The sequence below is a fragment of the Coturnix japonica genome, chromosome 22 (genome assembly GCF_054131305.1).
Source record: "Coturnix japonica strain WE chromosome 22, WE-NBRP24, whole genome shotgun sequence".
Lineage (NCBI taxonomy): Eukaryota > Metazoa > Chordata > Aves > Galliformes > Phasianidae > Coturnix > Coturnix japonica.
Genome location: NC_140684.1, coordinates 3,856,738 through 3,883,618, shown reverse-complemented (window position 1 = coordinate 3,883,618; position 26,881 = coordinate 3,856,738). Strand labels below are relative to the sequence as shown.

Genomic DNA, 26,881 nt, shown 5'->3' with positions numbered 1-26,881 from the left:
ATACAGCTTTTCATGTTAATTTTGTGTACTTTCATCAAACATTTTGGATGCAGAACAAATGAAGGAAGTGCTCAGCTGAACATTACACATCTACACTGGCTCTGCTGAAATTATGATCCTCATTCACGAAAACTCTATTTACACAGCAGGGTATTTCCCATGACTGCTTTTTCCTCCCCTTAACATAAACCTCACTGAGTATTTTAAATTTAATTAAGTTCAGAAATTACACACAATAATAGGGCAGGCTGAGAGTAGCAGAATTTCATCAAAGAGAACTATGGGCATTGACACTATTCTGAGTACGCTTAAGAAAATTAAGGATAAAACATTACATTCGGAATGTCCATTTATTGCACCGGTAACAGCTGTCGTGAAGTTTGCAGGTATCATCGTGGCAATAAAGAAGCTGCATTTGTAAGGGCAGCTGTGTGAGTTACTGTTACCAGCCAAGCACCTCAAAAACTGCAATGGGGACTGTTTCTATTTAAACCATCACCCTCACTGCTGCTCCTGTTGCTGCCTTCTCCTTACAGACCATCAGATGCCTTCTTATGTTCTTTCTGTATCTCATCCCACCTAGTTCTAAGGGCACATTTCTTTGTGTCCACATTTCTGTTCTCTGACTGTACTCTTTAAGAAACCCTTGTAGTTATTTTTCCTTCTTCAGGGACTGTAACTTGCTGCTCATTTCCACACTCCTTCCCTGAGTTTCATTTCCCTCCTCCCTCATCCCAAATTCCACCCTTCTATACTTATAAACTAATCGGATTGCTGACACAATCTATTTCCCTTGCAAGTGTTCAAATTATTAGCAGGAAAAAAAATGCTAATACCCTTGAAGAGTATATGTAGGAGAAGTAAATCAGATCATTTCCCTCGTACTACTCTTTTACTGTTTCCTAGTGCTCATTTACCATTACCTAGAGAGTCAGGGACATAACTGCGGGTAGCCCCTTTCCTCTGGGCAACTGAGTGTCTGCAGCTCATGATTTGGTTCCACAAATTGAATGAAATCGCTGTTTGGATCAGTGAGAGCAGGACTGCACTGTTAGACAGACGCACAGAGAGATACACATGTACATACGTGCACACGGATGTCAGCTTTGGGAGCCCATCATGCACACTTAGCGCACAAAACAAACAGTAACAGATCTCACAGAATTGCTGCAGCATGGAATGTGGGAATTATTCAAGGAGAGGGAATAACCCTGAGCTCTGCTTCCAAAGAATAATTCCCGGACCATGAAACACAAGGTGAAATTATTATTGATAAGCAAGAAGCCACTGAAGCAAAGCAGCGCCTGCACCCATTTACCAAAATGCAGGAAAATGGCATTGACTGGTAGGACTGACAGTTGTTTTGCCCAACCACAAGCTAAATGTGATCTATGATTCTTACAGATATAAAATCAGTCTGTAACCCAATGCATGAATCAGACTTAGAAACTGTAACCAGAAAATATTCAGAGATTTGAGCTACTAAAAATTGAGAGGGTTAAAAAAAAAATCACCTGCTGGTTTTATGCATTAGTTGCAAAAACTGAAGAACCGAAATTTAGCAAAAGTAAAACAACAGTTGAACAGAAAGAAGTAACCACAAAATTGCTATAGTTTATGAAAGTTGGACAATCTTCTTTCTATTTTCAACATCAATGTATTTAGTAGAGCTCTGCTTAATAAGCATGTCTCAGTTCTTTATCATGGCACATTAATGAGCAGCAAAGTGCCGCTGATCCCAGAGAGAAAACACACATGTGAATTTCATAGAACAAAACAGTCACTCAAGAAGAAAAATAAGGTCAAGAAAACATCAGGATTAAGTTTTCTCTCCACTCAACCTGGCCCGCTGTCTTTCAGTTTCTGATAGTCGAAAAGCATCCCTGCTTGAGAAGTTTGGAAATCAAAAGAAACAAACTCTAAGACAAAAACAACCCAACAAAGTAAACCCATAACTTATTCTGATTGAGTACAGCTCTGCTTATGTTTCATACCAACTCCTGGTGTGAAACTTCTCCTGATGTCAGCGTGCGGTGTTTCCCATATGGCCGACTGCAAGAAAACGTCTCATCCGAAATACTCCTGCATTCTTAAAGATCTGCATTCAGTTTTTGTTTGCCTATCTGTGCTGGCTTTCTTGAGCTCTCCTTCCCCCAAGCCCAACTGCTCTGTTACCACTATGTTACAAATACTGCAATTACAGATAAATACATTAATTTAAATGGAATACAACTAGAAAGGAATTATTTCCAAGTAAACTACACGTAACAAGGTTGAGAAAGGTTTGTGCCCATGCACTTACCCTGTGCGTTTGGTGATGGTCCCTAATGTCATTGGCTGCTTGATCTGAGCAAGAGGCAACACCACGGTCAGACTGGGGAGCGGCAGCAGTCGAGGGTTCCCAGGGTTGTTGTTTGTGAAGTTATTGTACGTGTCCTGGCTGTTCAGTTTACCTTGATGGGACAGAGACGTAATAAAATGCATGAGCGGAATTTGCTCCTTCGTTTATCATTTCTAACAAGTATCTAAAATAAGCCATTGGCAAAGAAAGGAAAAAATAATGAGCTCCTACTGTAAACAAAAACAAAATCTGAAATAGTCACTTTCAATTCAGGTAAAAAGGACATCATGACAAGGGAAGCAGCGAGTCTTTATTTATATGTAAGTAGTGGGAAAGGTGCCCTTCCAAGGCAAGGATTTTCTTCATGCCGCCGCCGCTTCCCTGGCAGGTTTGTTCACCAAAAGGTTTGGGAGTTGGTTTGAAGAACAGACTCTGGGTCCAGGTCTCTATGGGGGGAAAAAAGAAAAAGAAAAAAAAAAAGAGAATATTCTGGAAGGGAACTTTTTCCTGAAGGGCCACATCCTCTGCTGGTAATTGGAAGTTCTGAAAAGGTCGCTCTTGTTGTCTCTCTGGATAAAGGCACACAGAATGGCAAAGTGCTGAGCTACAGAAGAAAGCAAATACCACAAGTAACTGAATCGAGTAAAGCCATTCCTAGCATCACCTAAAAATCAAGCACTGAAAGAGTCAAAGACTTGATATTCATTAAAAAAAAGAGAGGAATAAAATGAAAAAAAAAAAAAAATCAAAATGGTATTCAAAAAGGGAAGGGAAAAACATAGCAAAAAAATCCCAACAAACCTAAATTTAGCTTGTTTCAAAGAGGTCTGTCCTGGATACATGCCCGGTTTAGATACGCTTTCTTACTTTCTGTATCATTCTATAGTCACAACCTCTCATTCTTCAGTTAGAAAAGGAAACTCGCTGCAAATTTCATGGACAGTAAAGAAAGAAATGCAAAGAAACCAAAGAAAGAAGTTAAACAAAAAAGGGGCCAGTCTGTTTATAGCAGAATCAAAAGTACTTTAAATAGACAAGCAACCATGAATTAAAAGGTTTAGATCATTAACTTGTTTTTCTGTGCTCCTATAATGCTGTGAAATGCCTGCTTTGTTCTTAATCAAAAGGGAGCCATATTGGGAATTAGGTTCCTAAACAACCGCTGCATTCTCCATAGTTATTATACAAATCCCAGGCCAAATCCATACAATCTGACTGAAGAGCAGCCACCTTTTTTCAAGGAAGAAAAACAGCGCAGAAGAGGGTTTCTCACAGGAAGCTGCCTGAAAAGCTTTAATGATACTTCAGATGGGCTGCAAATAGGAAAAGGAAGGCAGAAAAATCTTAATGAATGTCTCATCATCTTAAAGACACTCAGTGCTTCCTTTACCCTTCTTTTATACTCTATAACTGTAAGCTCGGGGTTTTTATTTGTTTTCCTGCAGTCTGCAGACCTCTGCATCTCAGAGAAGCACAACAACAAAAATGATGAAATTACGAAGTGTATTTTGTGTTAAGTATCTGGCCTGAGCACTGGTCAATACGCTTTAAGAGAAATACTAAGGCCTTAATGAATAACAAGCCTATTGAAGTCTCGGAGAGCAGATTTCATTAATAGCAATTTTCCTGAACCAACTTGGAATAAAAAGAAACAGGAAAGAAGGGAGGGGTGGGGGGGAACCCTCCATTTTAAATTAAGACCGAGATGCAATTAATTTTTTTTAAGATTAGTTTCATAATGCATTCTTGGTTCTTGTAGAAAGGAGTATGAATAGTCTGCTGCTTTATTGTCTAATTAGTCACTGTTGCATGTAATCAAGGCCTCTCTGAAAGTGTTTCGCTCTCCTGTATTCACCAGAAGCAACTGCTGCAGAGCGCACACAGCGTACCTGCAGGAAGGGCTCCGAGCGGCTGCAATTTGTTTTCTCTTACTTGTTAGGAACATAATGATTAACTATGAACTCCTGAACTGACTGTGTCATAACAGCTTCTCTCTCTCTACGGGCACATTTAATTACCCAGTGCCCTCTGCTCTTCACATCACCTTGTTTTCCAAATGCCAAAATATCAGTTGAATCAACACATCGTCTGCATGCAGAAAAGCTGGGCATTTAAAGATGTGCCTCCTCTATGGGGATGAGCCCATCTCCACAGCAGCCAACCAACCCTGACGCAGCCGAGGGCACTCAGAAAACTGCAGGATTAAGTTTAAAATTCTAAATCTAAGAACACAGCTGCAATAAAAGGGAAAATGGCAAATACCAAACATATCCAGGTAGCCATTGCTGGCCAATCCACCACTTCTGAAGCAACATTTAGCTGCTTCGTTGCAAATGAATGCAAGGAACAGTGGTAGAAGTAAAAGAAAATTAAAAGTTGAAATGCTACGAATAGGAGATAAATTATAGCAGAGTTTTTCTTGAATATCTGATTGCAAAGATATTAAGGTGGCACAGATGAGCATAAGGTTAAAGAATATTGTGCTGAACAGGAAGAAGTACAAAGATGTGCTTTTGCTTTTGCTGAATTATTTTCAGTTATTTCTATGATGGAAATGTTCTACGCTCTTACATCCTCATTGTACGTTGCCCTGGGCCTATCAGAGATGTGTCCTCATCTCCCAGCCTACACAGGCCTACACATGGCCAAAAGAGCACAAAGAATGCAGTGAAGCATCAACATTATGGTTGCATTTGGTGCAGTTGTGGTTTCACTGCCAAAGGACATGCAAGAAATAAGCCAAAGTTTAAGTCCACTAGAAATATCAAACGTTCCTCATACAGCAGGATGCTGTGCCAGGTTACCTTGCCACATGTGGACAGCACATTAATGCCTGTAAGGAAGCACATTTCAGAAGGATACCTTCAGAGGAGTAGTTTCACTTCACACTGACAATGCAACTTTAAATGCTAACTTGGCTGTGTATTGCAAGTTAAACATAAATTACTACATATCGCCATTGCAAGGAATACTCTATATTAAAAATAAAACTATAAGAAAAATAATTGCCATAGCAATTTCATGGCAATCACACTCCCACAACAACATATTCAACACAGCATCTGTAGCAGTGAGGCTCTTCCCTTAGAAATCAGCCAGACCATGGTACCAGCAGCCCCCAGGGCAGTAGGGCAAGTCCTTTTGGTCAAGTGTTTGCCACAAAAGAGATTTTCAGATGGCAGTTCAAGTGCTGTTTAAGTAACAAATCAAGGCTCATTTCGGCCATGGTTTATTTTCCGTCTTTGCTATCACCTGCCAACACTCCCAGCTTGGGCCACAACTCAGGATGCCACTCGCTACCCTGTCCATGCCCAAGGTCAGGCTGGAGGGCTCTGAGCATCTGATGGAGCAGTGGAAGTCCCTGTTCATCACAGGGGAGTGGGACCAGATGGCCTTTAAGGGTCTTTTCCAACCCAAAGCATTCTATGATTCTTATTATTTCCACTCAAATATTACAGGCTCAAGGTCACAGCTCCTGATCATAGCTAAACCCCAAACCCCTGCAGTTAATCCTAATTCAGCATTGTAGACATCTACTGCAAAAAAATATGTCTCCGTTTAAGCTGTTGGTAAATCTCTTACTAATTTTACTCGGGGACTTGCAGGCAGAGATCAAGCAGACAAGTAGCTGAAAGCCGAGGGTGTTGTGCCCTGGTGCTCTGATAGCAGAGCTTTATTTACAAGTGCAGCATTACATGGGATAACCTTTGCCTGCTGGACACAGACAGCATCACCCGTTAGCTCTGTTTGCTGAAAGCCTGCCACAAGCACACCACCCCCCAAAACCTGAGGCACGCTTCTCCAGACCTTCTACTCCACCGGTGCTCCAAAGGAAAACGGATTAACATGAGGATGGAATGAAGAAGGCACACAGCACAGGCTGTGCTGCTATCCCCGGGCAGCCATCAGCAACGGGCTCACTTCCACCAGGAAGAAAGGGAGGCCTGAACGTGCCGGACCAAAGAAATCTCACCAGACAAAGGAAAAACAAATCAAAAGCACCATTATAAAACACAGATGCTCTTAGGAAAACAAGCTTCACAGGATTTACTGGTTTGTCACAAAGCTGGACATCTGTGGAAAAGACATCAGCAGGAGCCCCCAGGTAAAGCCCAGCAGTTACTGTGCCAGAGGTGACCCAAATGCTTCTGACCGTAGTCTATCCTATTGCCAGCACAATGGGACCACAGCCCCGCACACAGGCAGCGGCCCCAGCCAGCTGGATGGAAGGTGTCAGCAGCTCACAGTCCAGCACAGCACCCAAGCTGCACTCTGTAACATGTAAGGGATGCAAACGGCAACTTAACACCAAACTGAAACTAAACAATTTTACCCACCGACTTTTCCCTGGCAGTTTCAATTGTACATGGCACACCTCCTCCTTCCAGCAGTCTGACACTCTTGCACTGTGAGATTTCCCTCTGTTAGCAAACAGGGCAACAGGACTTGGCCCAGACAGTTTTTTCTGCCTAGGAAAGTAATGATCACAAGCATTTCAGCTTCTCTATACACTTAATATGAAAAAACTAAAGTGGTATCGAGCACCTCTCAGCTGCACAGTAAAATGATTCTGTGTTGATTTTTTTTGTTTCTTTTCTTCCATTACTCCAAAACAAAAAGCTGAGTAGTGCAGTGTCATTAAAATTCAAACCCACTTGATTAGCTTTTGTATCTTACAGTCTTTAACAGACTGAATTTCAAAGTGCACCACAAAGTCTAACGTCATTAGCACTACATGTAAACATCTTTAATTTGGTAAATAAAAATGCAGTAAATTGAGGCTATGCAATCTTGTGCAGGCTGAGTTCTAAGAAAACAAGCAGTGCTCGCCCATTAGTTCTGTTTAAGTGTAACACCAAAGACTCCTGAATTAAATATTCATTAATCATATAATGCAAGCGAAATGAAATCCTTTCTAACTTGCAAACAGAAAATGGCAGGAAAAAAAAATAGAAAGTGTTGTGTATGCGGTGGTTTATTTTGCTTTGCTTTTGATTCGATACCAAAAGTTTCATGGATGAGAATGGAAAGCTTCCCAGCTACAGTTCCAAGACTTTCACCCTCTTTTCTGACCTTTTCTCAGACATGTTCCAGTATAATCTGTAATCTTCCCCAGTCGGAAGAGGAAACAGCAGCGCCCTGGTGAGAAATGCTGCCTTGTGACCTGACAAGGGAGCCCTGAGGAAGCAATGCTGGTGTGCAGGAGTCATTTGGAAGAGTCTGATAGACAAACCCAAACAGTGTCCAGAGGAGCACACTCAGTACCATGAGCACCAATTGCTGCCAAGATGGGTTTCTCCTCTACTGCTTTGTTTCATGCAATCAAACAAGTTTATCTTGATTTGTAAAACGTTACCCATTTTTCAAGAAAAAGTCAGGAAACTCAAACTGTTTTACTTATCAATCTAACTATATTAAAGTTACATTGCAACTTCCTTGAATTGTATACTGCCAAAATTAGCTTCATTTCACACCCATACCCTCAGTACTTCAAATACAATCAAGCCCATTAAAGACAAAATGCTACGCATTAGCCACAGCATGTATGCACACAGCATTTAGCTACTCGGAGCAACTTTTTCTCTCAGCAGAACTGGTGCAAGTCCAAAACCTATCACTAATTTGATTCCATTCAAACTGATGGGAGAAAATAACGCAGGCATTTGATTTCCTATCACTGAGCACTGCTTGATACTGAACCTTTTGAAACACAGCTGCACTAAATCTCACGATGACTCTAAGAAAGTCAAACTTTCTGTCTTTCTGCATCCAGGCAAGGCACGCGATGGTGACGGATGAGCTTGTAAGTGAGAGTGCTCTGCCAAGGCATGAATGCACCAGTCCAAGTGTCTCAGCCACAGATGAGACGAGACAGTGTCCTCTGCCCTCTCATCCAACCTCCTTGAATTGCGTCTCTTCCAACTCCTCATCAGCATCTTCTTCTCAAAACTGGAACATTTCTCCATAATATTTATTTCTTCCACCTGAAGTTTCTTTTTTCTTCAACTACCTTCTGTTTCAAAACCTTTGTCCTTCAGTTATAGCTTCTCACCCACACAGAAGAGTTTCCTCTCTAGATGAGAGACCCCCTTGCTGCCTATTACCTCTACTTGTCCAAAAGGTAGGAAGGAACAGTTCTAACCTTAAGCAAACTCCACCTGGGATTTGAACTTGTCATTTACTTCTACAGCTGGACATGTTTCTCTCCTGTGCAGAAAAGAAATTAAACGTGTGGTTTGGAAGAACCAAGGAGGAGAAGAAGCCACCCGTACCAGAGCAGTGACAATGTCCCAGGCCCATGGCACTTCTTCCCAGCAGCTGTGAGGACATCCATATTCTTATCTGCCCTGTGTACAAAATGTCCCCTTGAAAACTTGAAACAAATGGCTGCTTCTTCCCTTGCTATTTCCCATCCTCATTTTGCACTGATATGACTTCACTACGTTAACATTGCTTGAAAACCTGCTTGGTAAAGCTGCCTTGAAGCATTTCATTAGAAAACAAGCCCTCTACCACACACACAATTCTGGCCTGATAATCACCCTTCAGGATTTATTTAACTAAAAATACTGTTGGTGCTAAATTCAAGACCATTTACGGGCAAAACACTCCCTGAAGTAAAAACAGCAAAACTTGATTGCCAGCTGGCAATCAGGTCAGTTGGCTCCAGGCTTTGCATCGCCATAAAGCAGGCTGCAGCAGTAACACCTCGGCTGGTTTGCTCCAGATGCTGGTTACCAGAAAAATGAGCCAAAGTGGCCTTTCTGCTCTTAAGTCATCTCCAGTAAATGCCAGCTACAAGCAGGGAGAGGTCCGGACAGTTGCCATGCTGGTTGTAGCAGGCCTTGTGCATTGAACTCCACACAGATTAATGGTCTGCAAGACTGGCTTCTTCTAAGTTCTTCTTCTAAGCTATGGAGTATTTTGCAAATCCTTCCTGCACTAAGCCGTGTAGTTGTAGTTACCCAAAGACTCCTCCACCTCGCCATGTCTATCAGTCAGCACTCCATCAACACAGTTATGAATACAAAGCCTTCTTTCAGGGGTGACCCTGAGGCAATTCAGAATAGTGAACTTTGGAAAAGTTGGGTCTCTCAGACTTCTCTACCAAATGATACAGAATAAAACTATCTTTACAAACGCAGCTTTCTACTACTGGGACAGCACAGCCAGAAAAACTGGTTGGTTTGTGTTAGAAAACCACATTTGAGTAGTCCACAAATGAAGGATGCTTCTCTATGCAGTTGTGTTGGGCGAGGAGATGGGATGTTAAACAACAGGCCTTTACCCAAATTTAACCCATGAGAATGTAGTACCTAAAATAAACTTAGGTACACATAACTTAATACCTAAAATAAACTTAATACACCTGTGGCTCATTTTTTTTCTCTACACCTTGTTACCTGTGCTGTATTTTCCTTTGCTCTGGCTGCAATATTCAGAACTAATATTTTAGTGTCTGAATTCAATCCAGGTTCGATACACAGGACTTGTGCCAAGTTATGCAAAAAAAAAAATAACAACAACGTGCCCTGAGAACCACTGCATATGAGAACTTGATAATAATATCCATGGATAATTATAATAAATGGCTTGTCTTAAACACCCATAGAGTAGGAACTGAAGCAAGCCATAGCAGTCTCTCTCCCTCTTCCACCCACCACACACCCTCGGCAGCTCTGCTCTTTTACCCATGACCGTTCAGGATGTTTTCTGGCTCCGTGTCAGCATCGTGACTCAGGTCATGAGAAGTGTCAAAGATGCATTTCCTCGAGATGGGAAAAAGCAACTGATTTTAACAGCCCACGAAGACTAAGCAAAAAGAATAAGCCAAATCAGCATATTTAAGGGTAAAGATAAACCTTTTAAAAGATACAAGTATATTTTATTTCAAACTTAATGCTTACGTTTCCTTCCATAAAGTGTTTACATTTTTCAGACTCCTAAAAATGCACAGTTGATTTAAATGCCTTACTTAAGAATAATAAACTCAAAGACAACAAGAGCAGCATCCATTACTGCTTAATCAATCACTGATCATATACACAGGCAATTTGATCCAGCCTGCATGCTCGTGGGATCTGCCCCAGGTTCCCCTCCAGCAGCAGTGGTTGTGTCCAGGAGCAGCCTGCAAAACCCCACCAACAGGGCTGTCTTTCTTACTCACATTGCATGAGAAGGAAATACACCAGCCTGCCTTTTACACACCTGGTTAACTGGTGAGATAGAAACAGACGAGGTAATTTTATTAAATCACTCACAGAGAAACACTTAAAATCTGGCTACCAGTTCTCCTTGGATTCCCTTGCAATGTTGTCTCCAACAACACTTGACCCTACAGAAATGTTCATCAGTTTGATGTTACCAAGACCAAAATCATCCATTCTGACAGGAGAACTTCAGTGGGACACTCATACCTGTTATAATCCACCTCCTCTCTCCTTTCACCTCTTGATCCATCTTTGACATCATGGTCTCCTGTGTGCCACCCTCTGCTTGACAACCCACAGTCATTCTGAGAAGGTTTGCTTTGAGCATTCCTTCAGCATTTGCTGTGCTAAGTCACTCAGTCATATATTTTCACACTTCCTATCTCAAGAACTTCGATTCCCTTCTGATGTCAGACTCCTTCAACTTCCTATTTATCTGGAAAACCAGCAACTACTTTTCCAAATGCACAGTTGCCCCTCTAGTTGACCACGAGAAGCAGGTTGATTGATGCAATATTTCTGGATTTCAGCAACTTTTGATACCATTTCTCATTATATCCATGGCAAAACACAGCATGATGGGTGAAGAGCTGACAATTGGGCTCAAAGGGTTACAGCTGAGTTTCATTACACTCACTGGGTTCTGCAGGGATCCATTTTAGGGCTGGTTCTCTTTAATGAACCACCCAAAATTCACAAATACAGTGACATTTGGACAAATATGGTGTGAATTTTGGGTGGTTGTGTGTGAAGCCAGGAGCTGATGATCCCTGCAGGTCCTTCCCAGCTTGGAATATTCTATGATCCTAAATATAGAGGCAAATATATATTTGCCCCAGTCTCAGCCCAGCACTGTTTACAAGCCCACTTCTAAAACACTTTATGTACAGACATGAACTTCCTCTGTGTCAGAATTTATCAGTCTACTTCCCTACTTATCTGAAGGGAATGGAGCTTTTCCTTCCATTTCAGAAACTCTCCAACGCACACCACCCACTTCATTCACTTCTCTGATTCTCCATCCACTACCAAAAAAGAAAAGCAGCACAAAACCACAGCTTATTGGCAAGCAGTAAGTTTATAGGCAGTGCCCAGAGCAGTGCTTGGGTTGGCTGTTCATACCTCTACTCTCCCTGCTCACACGTGGGGCTGCTGCAAACACAGAGGGAGGCTTCTGCCCACTCTCACACAGCCAAGAGGTTCAGCACAGCACTGGGCCTTTCCAGACAGAAGTAATGGATTCTAAAAGGCGTTAGCACAAAATTCCCACCAGTTGATTTTTGTTTTTCAATTGCCGTCAAGCTGTATAGACAAACACCAAACAAGTGTGTGCAATCAGCAGAACCACCGCATGCAGCCCATTGCCCAGCAGACTTGGAGGGTTTATGGGAGTAGTGCAGTGACTGAGCCATTGCTCATCCTGAGTTAATTAAAAGGTCTATTCTGATGGCATTCGGCGTTTCACACCTATCATCAAACAACCAGGAGCACGGGTCACAGTTTGCTAGGAGCCAGCAGTGTAAAAGGCGGGATGCATAACTTCAAATTCTCCTGAAAAGTGAATAACTTCACTCCTAAAGCAGATCCTGTAAAGGCAACTAACTAACTAACTAACTAAAGGCGAGCAGAGCGGGACGCAGCCGGGCACGGAGCGATGCAGGGCAGCACCGCAGCAGCGCTCGGATGGCCGGGGCCGCGGCGCCCCCTGCCGGCAGCGCGAGGAACAGCGATGGGCGACACGGCGATGGGTGACACCGCTCCGAGCATCGGGAACAGCGACGGGGCGTAACAAACCCAATTCTCTGTCGATAGATGATTAGGATTCGCCGATAGATTAGGATTTGCAAAGGAGGAAAACAAAACCTTAACAGAAGCAACCTTTCTCCAGGGACTGCTCTCAAGTTAAAGACTGGGAAGGATCTGCCCTCCAGTGCCTTAAGTTATTATACAGTTAATTTTCTTTGAAACTATTTTTGTCTGCCTTTCTCTAAATAGGTGGTTTCTTAAGTGAGTGTTACTTAAAGGAAACCAATCTGTTTTTCAGGAAGGGCTGATGATGTCAGTGCTTTCAGCTCCGCTTTCCCATAAGAATTCTTCTAGTAAAAGGAGTTCCACTCTGGGAAATAGTGAAAAGTAACATGAAAATATTTAAAGCATCTCAGCCTGTGTGTGTTTATCAAAGCTCCAGATTCAAGCCTGGATTTTAATCTGCTGTGACCGTAATGAAGGCAAAGTGAGAGGACTCTTTTGATGCTTAAACAAGAAAAGTGAGTTATGCTCAAACATTCCCGAAGAGCTGAACTGGAGTCTGAAGGCAATATGCACAGAGCAGCTTGTTTCTTCACAGCTCCATGTCGATGTACTGCAATTCAGAGCAGGTAGCACATTCAGGATGGGATGGCTGTGATCAGCAAAGTTGTCCCACCCAAACATATACTTCAATCTCCACTTAAATGACAAGATAGATCAGACAGTATTATAATGTTACTGGGCACTTTCAGTAGCTGTAGAAGCACAGCAAAAGCTCCATGTATGCTTAACTCTCTACGCTTAAAGTTAGTTCTGATTCTGGAAAATCCAGCAGTGAAGGAGAGCAGAGAGGTCAGGGCAGAGCCACGCAGACTTCAGGGGACACGTGCCGACCACAGAGGGCAGGGAGCTGCTTTAAGTGCTCTCTGATCAGTGCACGCTGTGTACCTGGGAGGTGGGTAAGTGGCATCTCCCCCATCTCATACAAGTTGAGAGGTCACATGAGGCCGTATCCACTGCCATTCCAGCCCCACGACCAGCTAGCTGACGTTGTAACAGTCTTATAATAGTAAAAGCCCATAAAAGGATCTCAACCAAACTCGGATATTACTGACAGTGCACTCTGGCAACTCAAAGGAATGACAAAAACATAACCTTGCTGGATTAACAGGCAGAAGAACCCAAACAAAATCCGGGTTAGCTATAAAAGGTGCAAGGAAACATCTCTTTATCATCCTCGATTGAACAGTTTAGAGAACAAAGCCAAACTATGATTCATTTGGAAATGAAATCATCCCCAGCCCCAGCAAAGGCTTACATTGTGTGGGTAAACAGTTTGTGGGGGACTCAGAACGAGATGTAAATAGATTGCTTTCCTACTGTACACACAGCAAATAGTTCCATTTTGAAACTGAGGGGTAAAAAAAAAAAAAAGTGAGAAAAATGTTACAAAGTCTGAAGTCTGAAAATATTTACAAGAACAAAAGTTAATCACAAGTTCACATCAATGGGTTATAACTGCTAATCAAAAAAGGAAGATAACAAGTCAGCGTTTTGCTCGCAAAGTCCCCTTTGTTTGGCCCAAGGTTGCAGCAAACCGGCTGTAATGCTGCAGAAACAACAGCAGAAGGATTAGCAGCAGCTGGCCCAGAAACACACCTGGTCTATGAGGAGGCCACAAAGTGCTCCCTGTGTTATCTGTCCTCCAAGATCTGCTGTCCCACCTCGCCATGTATGTGTCTACGTACAAAAAATGTGCTCCTCCAATTCAGAAATCTCACAGATTATCTCCAGCAGTAAAGATGTGGATCATGACAGCACATAGTTTGGGTTTCACAAGCATTTCTTATCCTACACGTAATTAGGCAAGAGGAACTGCTCCCTGTGGCTTTTAATACCTTACATAGGAAAAATGTGGCTAGCTGTCCCAAACTTGATATTTAAACTCTCACTTCAATGGAAGCTGTGACTTAACTCTTACTAGAAAGAGTACCCCCTACATTTGCAGCAGATTCTGAAGCCAAACAAATGGCTTCTGGTAGAGACCTCAGCATAGAAAAGGCAAAATCAACACGAAGGAGAAACTGAAGAAGTGGGGACAGTGATGACTGCTGAGCCTTATTAGAGGCTCCCTTTCACCACCACAACAAACATGTCCACCACTGGAGGAGGATTTACAGATACATTCTTTAGATTTCCTTAGTATATGAAGCAGTCACACTGCTAGATCAAATCTCTCTTCCCTCAATTTCACATAGCCTAGTTTTCAACAGATGTGCTTCATGATCATCCAGGCTGATGGTGAATAAGAAACCTAAAGACCCCAAAACTTTCAGTTCAGAGTGGAAATTATTAACACATCAGAGATAGCACAGTTTACTTAAGTAACTTGCAAAACCAGAACTATCTTTCCTAAGTATTTATACTTTGGCTCACTCCTGTAAAACCTGCATACCCCAAATATTTCTGCACCTCGTTTTATGAAACTCAATTTTTAGTGGCACGATCTACATGGGCAAACAGAAGGAAATTAATCAATTCTTGCAATCTCCAGTAAATTCAGCATTCCTGTTTTTCAGGTTGCTAGCAATTACTCTGAAGCTGGAAGACCACAAAGGTCTTTAGGCCAATGTTATTTAGGAACCAACTTCTTGTGGGTCAGGCAGCCCAAATCAAGTGCTGAGATGTGTTGGGGGATGCAAGCAATAGTAATACTGGGAGAAAAGCTTCGTGACAACATAGCAGGGAGATAAATAAGAATTTACCATGGAGCGGTGAGCCAGAAGGACTGCTTGACAGGCCTGGAACAGGGCTGCAACGGCCTCCCTGTTTGGACGTCAGCTCTTGCTCGATCTCTTCCAGCCCCGCGCTCTTCTGGAAGCGGCTCATGCGGTTCACCACCCGTGGTGACATGTGTGTCCGGACACAGGGCTGTCCGCCATAAGGATTGATTGGAAAAACATGGGAAGTGCCACGAAGTGTGCTGACCACCACCCAGCGACAGTCATGGCTGAAGGAGATATCCTGTACCTGGAAAATAGAAAAGTGACATGAAAACAGAGTCATCAATGCAAGCAAGGAAATGATGAGCATGTTTTAAAGGACAAATCTTTATCGGAAACAGTAATAAAAAGACAAAGTGTTTTTTTCTCAGGTGAACCTTGCTGCAGCACAATATTCAGTTCCAAACCTTCTGTACTTAGCAAAATATTCTGATTTTTTTTTTCCCTTATAAGCAGGCCTAAACTTATCAAAACAAACCAGGATGCAAAGCACCAGATAAAGCCACAAGAGCTTGGCACAGTTTTCAAATAGAATTTACTTCTAAAAATGACTGGGAAATCACTTCAATTACATGTTTTGTTATTTGCTTTCTTACTTTGAATTTTAGAAACTATCCAAAAAGGGGAAAAGGGGAAGAGTAAGAACAAGAGAACGCATCTGAGCCTGAGTATGACAAATACTGGCACCCAAAACTGCATTTAAAGCTAACAGAAAAACCATGTCCTGCATACCATGTAACTTAACCAACCCAAAAGCAATGCCCAGGATTTTCAAAAGCTATCTCTAATGGTCTCCTGCTACTCTCAGGTTGTCCATCAATGGAACTACCATCCATTCAGCTATCTTGGGACCAATGCTGTTTTGAGCTTTTAAAATTTAGTCAGCAAGAAGCTTAGTAACTTAGCTAACAATCGACATTAATCAGCTATTGAAGTCCCAGGGAAGACCTCAGTTAGATTTCTTCTTCCACATCCTAGTCCTTATCCACCACTTGAGAAATGCAACCCTTAATTTCAGCTTAAAATGGTCAGCGTCGAAGCAAATAGAGCAATCCAGTTAAATATTTTCTATCATAGTTACTGCTTGTACAGATCTCAGATATGAAGTCCAGAAGGATACAATTCCCTTTTAAGTGCGCTTTACATAACGCCTTGATGGAAAGCAAATTCTTGTTGCTGAAGGAATGCTTTAAAAGAGAGATTAAACTTTGTTTCCAGCCCCATACTGGCAGACAACTCAAGAAAACAAGTAGTCTAGGCTAAAATGATTTATCATAGAAAAGAAGTCTTAAAACAATCCTTCCAACAATGTTTTTAAAGGTAAAAGCTGGCTAAAAAGATCCACGAACACAAGTGGGATTTAACACGGCAAACAAACATACAGATGAAGGATTAGTTTTCATTCTATTACTATATAGCATAAACTAAATCAAATTCTTTAAGATTTCACTGAAGGCAGTTTTACAATACAGCAGGTACTCAAACTGGAGTAAACACTGATAAAATCTTGACAAATATTCCAGAAATGCACTCCAGCTATTCCAGACAAAAGCTGCAAGTATTCATCAAAGTGCAAGTTTCCAACTGAGCCCCGGAGCCTTTGAGATAAAAAAAAAAAGGGATTTCAGCCTTGTGACTCGTGACACGATATTTGGCTGACAGACTGTCACTACACAAAGTGCTCCATCAACATTACATAGATGAACTAAAAAACACACCTACACACCTGCTCTGTTCAATTATGGGGATGTACCCAAATGATCTGCTCATGATACAGCTCCACAAGCAGCCGATATCTGACAGCTTTAGCACTTCTGGTGATTGCGGTGTTACTGACATGAAGTCACAGCACTCAGAGCCTGGTTTGCCTACGAAGTGCTTCACCTTCACAGATTGCTCCAAAAGGATTAGAGACCCCATGGGGATTAACGAGAGACAAAAAAGAAGAAGCTCCAAAGCTGTGGGGTCTGAGCAAAGCCATGGCACCAGGACTGCCCACACACTTGCAGTGAGAAGAGGCAACGCTGACTAGTCCAAATCAAAGGTAAGAGCTGTGTACAAATTACCATCCTCGGTTACAATGGAAAGGTCCTTAATGCAGTAAAATCATTAAGTCTGATGAAATATATCTCCAATCCTATGAAATGACCTATCTTTAATTTCTGAACACATGAAGAACAGCCACATCTGCCTTCAGATGCTGACCTTCTGAACGCACCACTGCCTGACAAATACTCAGTATTCATTTTAGATTCAGCTTCCAATTACAAGACTATAAAGAAGAAAACGTATCTCACTGTACTGCGTACCAGAAATGTATGTTTCCACATTAATGCCCTGTTGTCAGCATGCATCCTTAGGATTACGTCGTCTAAAAAAACAAATACTCATAAATACAAAGGCCCTGGCATTCAACAACTCCAGCCAAGAAAACTTGGAAACAATCGTAGCAGGATGTTTTTTCTATATGTAAACATCACACAGAAAAGTATTCCTGATCTTCAGGAAGAATGTGCCTGGAACACCGTCATCCAAATGTCCTCTTTAAAGAACGACCACGAACTCTACGGTTGGACGTTGGCTTCCATGGTCATGATGACTCACAATGAACCAACAGCACTGAGGCTAAGAATGGGTTTTTAAGACACACTGGGGGGGAAATTAAGTGTTGACAGATGGGTGTGAATTGAATTAAGGTCTCTGGGAACACACCTGTGAGGCTTACTCATCAGTACCAAGCTGTGTTTTGGGAGGTGCCTTTGTACACAAGCATCTCCAACCTGTCTCAGAATTGGCCTAGTTTGACTTCCACGGGTACATTCTGAGCAACAGAACCACAGACAGTTCATGGAGTTAACTCAGAAAACACTCCCAGCTTCATATGAGGCCCTGGTTAACGTGTATTAACATCAGAAGGGTACAGTTCTTCTGTGATGGGATGGAGCCCACTGCTCCTTTCCAGCAGACCTGGACAAAAGTACTGATCCAAGCCAGAACAGAACGCTTGCTATGCCACGCTCAGAAACTTCTTCAAAAATCAGCTGTGTATCCATGAAAAGAATATATAAATTATCGTATCTGACTTGCTGTTATCCACCACACTGTTACTGCACACTGCAGAGTTCTTGACTGCTCCTTGTATAAACAAGCTGCACAGTGGCCCATTAGTGGTTTTCAAGTTTATGCTAAGCGTTGCAATTTATTGCTGTCCTTTAGGTTAATGGACTATTATTTCATGTATTTATAATATATTTCTGGATTTGTTGTTAATTATGATGTAATGTTTAGATACTAAAGATCAATCAAGACCCCATAGTGTTTACAGATATATGTTAATAAACTACAAAGTACACTAGATCTCTCATGATGCAAAGTTTACTCTCTAGCTCAAGGTCAACCTCCAATTTAATACCCGCGCCTTTATTTCAGAATTTAATCTACCCTCTTCCGTCCATGTCAAGAAAAGGCAACACAGACCCAGGATTCCATTTAACTCAGGAATATTTAAGATACTTTAAATTGCAATACCACGTAGTTCTGGGAGATTGCCAGCGCTTCCTCCTGTCTTTATGATTACGCCTCCACAGTCCGACCTGAGCGAGGCAGCACGGCAATGCAATATATGGAGTCCTGCAAGGATGGGTCATTTACCAGCAGCTCCACTGAAGATCTGCTTCCAAGACTAACAGCTATTTCTGATAGGACAAAAAGCCTGGAGGGAAATATCTGAAAGTGAGGCTTCAAAGCTGAGATACATTCGCTTTTTCACATAACGGAAATCTACAGAAGTTTTTGCTACTCTTCCTTCTTTATTCCCACAGCTTGTCCAAATATAAATATAATGTTAATTGAAGTATATTTGTATTTTTTCCCAAGTTTAAGCCATAACGGGAAGAAAACAAAACGGAAGCAAGAGCAGCCCACAGAAATCCTATTTTAAAAGCAGCTGATTAAAGTGGGATAGCCAGAAGTATGGCTGATTACACAAAGAAGCACATGGGACAGCAGTGACCTTGTTTACCACTACCCCTGGGAATGACTGACAGCCCATACCCAGCCTCTGGATTTCATGTCTTCCGAAAGTTAATACTGTACTAACTTGCTTCACTACGCTTATACCACCCCCTTGCTTTCTGCTGAAGGAGAAGGAGCTATAAGGGCTGTCACAGCAGCTACGGGGCAGACACAAATGAGCTGAATGCAGTCTGCAGCCCCCAGCTGTGATGCAGAGCTGCCAATGTGGGGCTCATGTCCTCTCTGCGCACATCCACTGATGTGTGCACAAGGCAAGAGTTAGAAAACAAAGCTCACAGCTCTGCACTGTGTACTTACATAATCAGAATCAACAATTGAAAACCATTTTGATCTTCCTGGTACTCTTTCTTTCCTAGTGTCTCCTTCTCGGGCATGGTAAATTACTCCAGTAACAATATGTATATCCTTGCACATTTCACTGCATTAACCTGGATCTCAACATTGAAGTGAAACAACAATAAAGCACGAGCAGCATTACTGCATGCACACCATGCGATATCACAGAGGAAGCATACCATTATCTGAAGGACATGACTTAAGTACTGAATTATATTGAGCAGAGAGAGAGGAGAAATTAAAAAATCAACAGTGCTATGCAATGAGAGAGCAGCAGTGCTGAGGGGGGGAGAGCCAAAATACATTAGAGAACTGGCCTGCATTTGACTCTTTTTGGTCAAGAAAATTAAGGGAACAACATGACAACAAACACAAAAGAAAAACTAATACAATTATGGGCCACGCAATCTGATTTATCAGACCCACACGGACAGAACTCTGCCTCCCTCAGTACTCAAAACTGATTTCAACCCTATGAAGCCCTGCAGAACCTGGGCACACCACGGCACTCAACCCGGGACCCTCAGGAAGGGCAGCTGCTCTGCGTTAAGCAGGGACATGGAGCTCAGAGCTCTGTGCCCTCAGACAGCTGAGCAGTGGTTTTTTCTGTTTCCATCAAAGACCGATCACCTTCTCTCAGTGAGTATTATTTCATGGCTCCCCCAGGTTTTCTAATAATTAGAAAATCTCTCTTCCAGAGACTATTTCAATAACTGCAAATACATAACCATGTCACAAGACAGGAAGAGGTTTCTATTAACCATGAAGGTTGATATCCAATGTTTGTTAACTAACCAATGCTTCCCTACCCAGACACGGTACGTGACACAGGTTTGAAGAACCCCCATGAAATCACACCATGAGAAGTGCAAAGCAGCCCGTGCTCCGGGGCAGCCCATGCTGGAATGTTTTTATCATTCCCTCTGTTTACCTCTGCTGACTGCAGTCAGTTCTAGCAGCAGTTAGAGAGTCAGAATAACAAAGGTCTGACAGCGTAGAAGATTACAGAGGGCCCTGGCCAGCGGCCCACTGATGCTATCGTTACGTTTATTTGTTCTAGGTGGAGATAATACTGTTTTCAGGGATTTTTTTTTCTGTTTACAATTTAAGATCAAAAGGAAAGGATCATCAGGTGACAGCCTAACTTTCATCTGCAAGTAAACTAACTTCCTTGGCTCACTGCATGCTAAACCTTCATTGGAAGCTTTCTAATGTGCTCTTGGATAAAAATACGAGTGCAGTAAGTGTTGACTCTCAGTGCAAGAACTGCAAGGCAAGGAAAGGTATCCTTAACCAAGAGGTGTGCTGCACCCCAATTCTTCCCTTTGCAGCTGAACTGTGGGGCATGGATTCTCTAAAGGCTTCAGTTCTTGTCTGGTCTGGCTACATACAACCAGCACCTGCAATGGGCCTTCATGATGTGACAGTGCATCAAACACGCCGGGTTTTGTTCTCCTCCTAAAAAAAATTCGAAAGCATAAGTAGGTCTTAAAGACTAAAAGAACTTAATCCAGCCTAAGTGACAGAGTGGCTTCTGACTGTGTTTGCAGAAAAGTGACTTGGAAAGTTGTGACCTTCGGACTCCCATCACTCGAAGCAACAAAGTATCAGAGCACTTCACATTCTTTCCAGGCTGTTGTCCTCAAAATTCCCTCAGGAGACAGAGGTCCATTTTCCATCTTAACCCATCTTGATCCCGGTCACACAAAAAAGCCAGGGGCTTATCCAGGAACTGAGTACAACTAATACATCTAACTCAGCAGAAAGACATGTTGGTGACTTAGAGACACTGCTTGAGTGCAGCGAATCGATCAGAAAACACCATTATTAAATCACAACACTTGCTTCTTTTTCTTTAATAAGCATTAAGCGTGCCATGTAATCCACTTGAGGGGCTCCTGTGTACAAATGACAGGGCAGGCTCCTGGCAGACAGACAGACAGACAGACTGAGCCCTGCCTGCCCAGTGACCCCCAGGGTGGAGGTGAAAGGGGCAGCCCTGCAGGAGGGGATGCTGCGGGGCTGATGTGTGGATTAAAGCACTGCTGTAACTCCAGGTGTTATATATGTAAGTATAACCTGGGAACATCAATGCATGCAGTTCTCAAACTTGTGGTCTCAGAGTGATGCGAAGCTGCTAGAACCATTATGCTGCACCAGTGTTTTGTCTGTGAGCTAAATAGCTTTGTATAGTATTGGTGCCAAGCATTTGCTAAAAACACGCTAACTAATCAAAAAGCAAGAAAAAAAAATCATGCATCAGAAAGAGGGGAATCTGGGAAAATACATGGTGATGCACTATGGGCAGAACCTCACATATGAAAGCAGATTATTTCAGTATAGATATTCAAATACCACATATAACAAGGACATATGATGACGTTTAAGCAATTTATAACAGGAACTAACTAAACAAATTCTGACACTGATAATCACTCATGTCCATCAACAAAAATTAGAACTTTTTATAGCTCCAGTACAGAAGGTGACCTTTAAGACCATTGGCCTTGATTTGCAATTAGCTTCAAACCAGGGGGAAAAAAAAAGAAGTCTGGTTGCAAATGTATAAATGCTGTTCTGACCAAGAAAGGAGGTACAGAGGATTCCACAGAATATCTTCAGTGAGAATTTTAAACTGAGCAGCCTCCAAAATTCTCGTATAATGAAATTTATGGAACAAAAGAACAGCACCACACACCACCCTTCTTACTACAGAACTGAAGGCGCTGCTATTCCAAAAGCAGAAATATGCATCGTATTATGCAAATGTTTTAAATATGTACATTGAGAACTCGATGTACCAGTGTGATATTGTTGCTGGATAGTTCAATTATCAGGGGATTGGTAAAATCCATCAATATGCGTGGGACTGCTTAGAATTTTCTCTGTTTTATACCATTCCAAAAGCTATACTGTTCATGTCCCAGATGAAAACTATGTGGCAAATGTGGAAAAAAATTTACTATGTTGACCCTGAGAACGTTAACGCAATACCTTCATACAGAGGGTAACGCTATATCCCAGAGACTTCTATCAATAAAGGTTTAGTCTCAAAACACATAATATTTGCTTTCCAGTGTATGCCTTTAAAAATAAATGTATCAGCTATAAAATACAGAAGAACGTCTTTGTTCCTTCTGACTGGAGCGATACACTTTGGCTTTGAATACTGATTATAGGATATTTCCGATTTTTTCTAAGCAAGCAAAACAAGAACAACACACTGAAGACATTATATCACACACTAATAGATAACAAAGCATATGTATGTACACAGATTTGCAATATTTGGCCTTTTTTATTCATAAAAACCATTTACGAGATATTTACTATATGTATTATCCTACATAAAGCACCATTTTGTTTCCCGAATTTCATCTCACTTTTCACACTGGCTGTTCTTCCCTATACAGGAAGGAAACCATTGCCTGTAATCGTACTCACATTTTGCCAGCACAGTAGCAGAAGACCTTTTAAACTATCAGGAATTTAAATTCACACAGACTGAAACGTTATCGAGCTCTACTGCATTAAGTAAAGCTATCACCTTTGCTTGCTAAAGGTAAGGCAAAAAAATCTTAAGGGCAACTGTGCAACCCATAGAAAAAAAATGAAGGTATGAAGCAACTGTAATCAGGGTACAACAGCCACCCAGGCTTCCAGTGTCAGGGTCATCATCACAGTGCCCGAGGCTTCTCCCTGTCACACTAGTTTACATCTGCCAGACTGTCACAAGTCTGTGCTCTCAGTGTGTAATTGCATCAGCAAGTGCAATACTCATTTCTTACCCTCTGGTGACATTTTTATTTATGTATTTAAAACAGGTTCTTCAACTGTTACTCAGTGCTACAAAGGTGAAGCTCTCCTGATGCCTAAAAGCAGTGCAGTGAAGGATCCAGCCATAATACATCACACTGCTGCTGTCACAGCAATGCCAGCAAATGGCAATTGAGCAGCATCTCTAACTTCAGTAAAACAAAACAACCTAATGAACATTTTTTAATTGTACATTCAGGGTTTTTCACCTTATTCTAAGCAAGCCCAGTTTAATCTTCCATCTTTAGGAACAGGATTCTAATCGGAAAGTTAAAAGTGTACCCCCTCAGTCTCCAGCAAGTTCCCCCATTTTGCTGAAGTGTAGATAAAAGTTAATTACAGTCTTTGGATTAACTTTTGCTTTCAACTCTCCAGTCGCCTTTCTTTGGCTTTTACCACCAAAGTCAAGCAAACCCTGACAGTTGCTTCACAGGCACTAGACAAATGTTACATGAGAAAAGGTTAAGTGCAAACACAGCTAATAATCTGGGCTCTTTGGAGGTAGAGTCATATCTGAATAAATCTGACAGCACCTCATTGTAAAGGGCAAGAATTTATTATTGTCCAGGTTAAACGCTGTGCTCTTATCCTTTTTGAGGCTATAACATAAGAAAGGCTCTTTCTGTGCTGAAACAAACATTAAAGTGCCAACATACACAAAATGTATAAGGTGTCTGGGGATTATTCTTCAGCAAATAGTTCAACTTACTTTGGCTTCAGTCTCTCCCCTGTGAAGTGTATACAAATGATGGACGGCACTTTGTGATGATGACCAAGGATGTGTCAGTATTTGAAAAACATGGAAATCATGGCCTAATGTGTCAGTAGTGACCAGCAACATCCCTGGGTAAAAAAAAAAAGAAGAAATAAAAATAAAGAAAAAGAAAAGCACAAGAGATTAATCACTTGAAAAGATGCTTAAGGACGTCTATCTAAAAAGCTAAAGTGTTTTACATTGTGGTTTCTGGAAACAAAACAGTTGCAGGAAAATTACTGAATTCAAAGAGATTCATTTCATAAAAACGAAACAGAACTTCAACCTACATCATGCAACACCATCGCTGCTGATAAAGTACAGCACAAAGCTACGAAAGGCAACTGAGAAACCTGTGAGTATTTCAAGCCACAGTGGGAGTCTGAGTGACCAACATGTAGAACTGAAGCGATGAGTCCTGCAGGGAATCACCAAAAGAGCTCTTCACAGTTAGAGTCTGTATACAAAAGATTGGTGTTTTCCACAGGAATTAATTCTGGACACAGAGCTGCTATGAAAACACAGCTAAAACAACCTGTACCAAAACAACCCTGAAGAAGCATCTCTTTACAAATGAATGTGAAAGAAACTGTCTGATTTATGGCTGGAAAGGCAGCAAATCAGAGTTGAGAGCTTTCAAGTGAAATATTAAATTAGGTACTAACTTCATTGAAAACAGGTCACTGATGGATGTACTGAAATGATTAAATTAGGAGACCAGCAGAATCACAGTAACTTCTATGCGCTGTTTACTTTTTCTTCTTTGTATGTCAGTCCATAACTCATTTCATAATTCACAAACACATATTTAAAGTGCCTTCATGTTTCTATACCAAACAAAAATACTTTTGCATATGGAAGTATGGCTTTATGGCATAATGTAAGACTACAGCAAGAGAACTTCATAGCTATTTTTCCACATATAAATGTCTACATTAACTCACTTATTAATAAAATTAAGGAAATTATCACCCCAAATAAACCTCTAACTTTATCAACTTCAGATGTAAAGCATTTTAAACATGTTAATAGCTACATTAAAGCATCTTCTAAATAACCGTCAGAGTATCATATCCACTACAGGAAACCAGGAGCTTTCTGCCCAGTTCAAGTTGCATTGGTTCTCCACTTAAAACGACCGAAGTCTTTTATACTGCAGGAAGAGAATTTAGACTTCCACGTTTTACCACGTTCATGTTCTCCATTTTTTACCCCTGACTCCACGGCTCATATTTTTTTTTTCTACTCACTGCTGCCTAACAAATATATCCAGTACAAATTCCCAACCCCCCACGTTATCTCTGAAGTCTGGTACAGTATGTGCCACTTCTAAACTTTCAGAACTAGACTGGGAAAAAAAGCAAATTCACATAGAGAGCAGCAAGGAATCACTCCCTCAGTTAAGATTAATTAACCTTCCAGCAGAACCACTGGTGTCCTCCCACTGGGTCACTACCCTGAGCACTTTCCCTCCTCAATAGCCCCAAAATCTCCCTGCCTTTAAGCTCATATTGGAGCCAAAGTGTTGATGTTTTGGACCCAGCAGCATCCCCAAGTACGCTCCAGATACACCAGCACAGCACCAGCACAGACGCTGTGCATGACCACAGTGCCTGTTTCACTCGACCACAGCTCTTGGAGATAGAAGAAACTTGTGAAGATCAATACTTTAAAGAATGAGTCAGGCCAGCAGAAAGGTATTGAACCACAGAGAAATCCAAACTGCACGTACAGACAGATTTGCCTACGAAGCTCCTTTTAGCTTGACCACTGTGCTGGTGGGGCTCAGGCAGAGCGTGAGGCCACCCACGTCGCTCACAGCCATTTATTTCCGCAAAATCACGCATACGCAGAATCTTAAATATCTTAAACCCGACCTCAGCAAGATTCTCTCCAGGAGACATACTTTTACTGCTACAGGCTGCTGCCCCGGTGCCGAGTGTTAGAAATGAAAGAGAGTTTGTTACGGAGCTCAGAAATCCACGAGTGCATTTGGGTATTGTGTTTGGGCGGTAAGGCATGTGAGTCGAGGTTGGTCTGGATGTTAATGTTGGCTTAACTGGCAATTTCCTTGATTTGTAGTGACTGTGTTGATAGGAAATACAGCTAAAGTTGCTTAAGTGCAAGTGAGCCAAGTCTTTAGTGTGGGATTATGCACACAATTTGCATTAATTCTGTTCTGAAACATCACAAGATTCACTTCCCTCCTAGTGAAGTGTGCGGTCCTCGATAATATATAGCGTTACCAGTGGAGAAAATTGGAAGCAAATAGAGGGGTTTGTGTACTAGAATTAGGCTGACGCTATTACTGGAGCGAGGATATTCCATAAGACCTAATTCTAAGTATTTATTTTTTGCATCCCCGTCTGCCTCTCCTCACACATCAGACACTTCTCAGGGAGGCTGAGTGTGCTTTCCATCCTCTTGGCCTCTGCCTTAATCCAGAGGGAAAGGAGCCCTGGAGAAAGAGAAGCCAGAGGAGATGTGCCCATGGGGCCTCTCAGCATCCCGCAGCCGGCCTCGGCAAACCTGGAGGCTTCTCTCCCCAGAAGTCTTTTGTAAATGCACATGCAGAATGCACCCAGAGATTTGAGCACAGCATTCTTCACGTGCATCCCGTCACATGGCACAGTGCGATCGTAACAACATGGTGAAATGAGCCAACAATCTGCCTGGGAGCTGGAGGCAGAAAGCTGCATAATAATCAGGAGGCAGTAAGAACACAGGGATCACCACATCGCATTGACCACCACACCTCTGTAGCTCTTAGTTTCCAATCCTGGCTGGAGGATGCAGGTGCCTGCAGATGGACTGATAAACTCTACAGCCCACAGACCGATATAATCTCACCTTGCTC

General features: G+C 41.9%; 1 protein-coding gene across 17 annotated transcripts in view; it reads right to left on the bottom strand.

Annotated features, from left to right (window-relative positions):
- The window catches only part of BCAS3 (BCAS3 microtubule associated cell migration factor), a 299,190-nt gene that overhangs the window by 189,244 nt on the left and 83,065 nt on the right, over nt 1-26,881 (bottom strand). For all 17 annotated transcript variants that reach the window (XR_014936381.1, XM_085521677.1, XM_015880751.3 and 14 more), the window contains exons 14-16: nt 23,980-24,113; nt 15,066-15,330; nt 2,303-2,453 (exon numbers count right to left, since the gene is read on the bottom strand). Coding sequence is in view for 16 of the 17 variants with exons in the window: in XM_085521677.1 (XP_085377803.1) it covers nt 2,303-2,453; nt 15,066-15,330; nt 23,980-24,113 (550 nt within the window). In the remaining variant the exon portion in view is untranslated. The remainder of the gene's footprint in view (nt 1-2,302; nt 2,454-15,065; nt 15,331-23,979; nt 24,114-26,881) is intronic.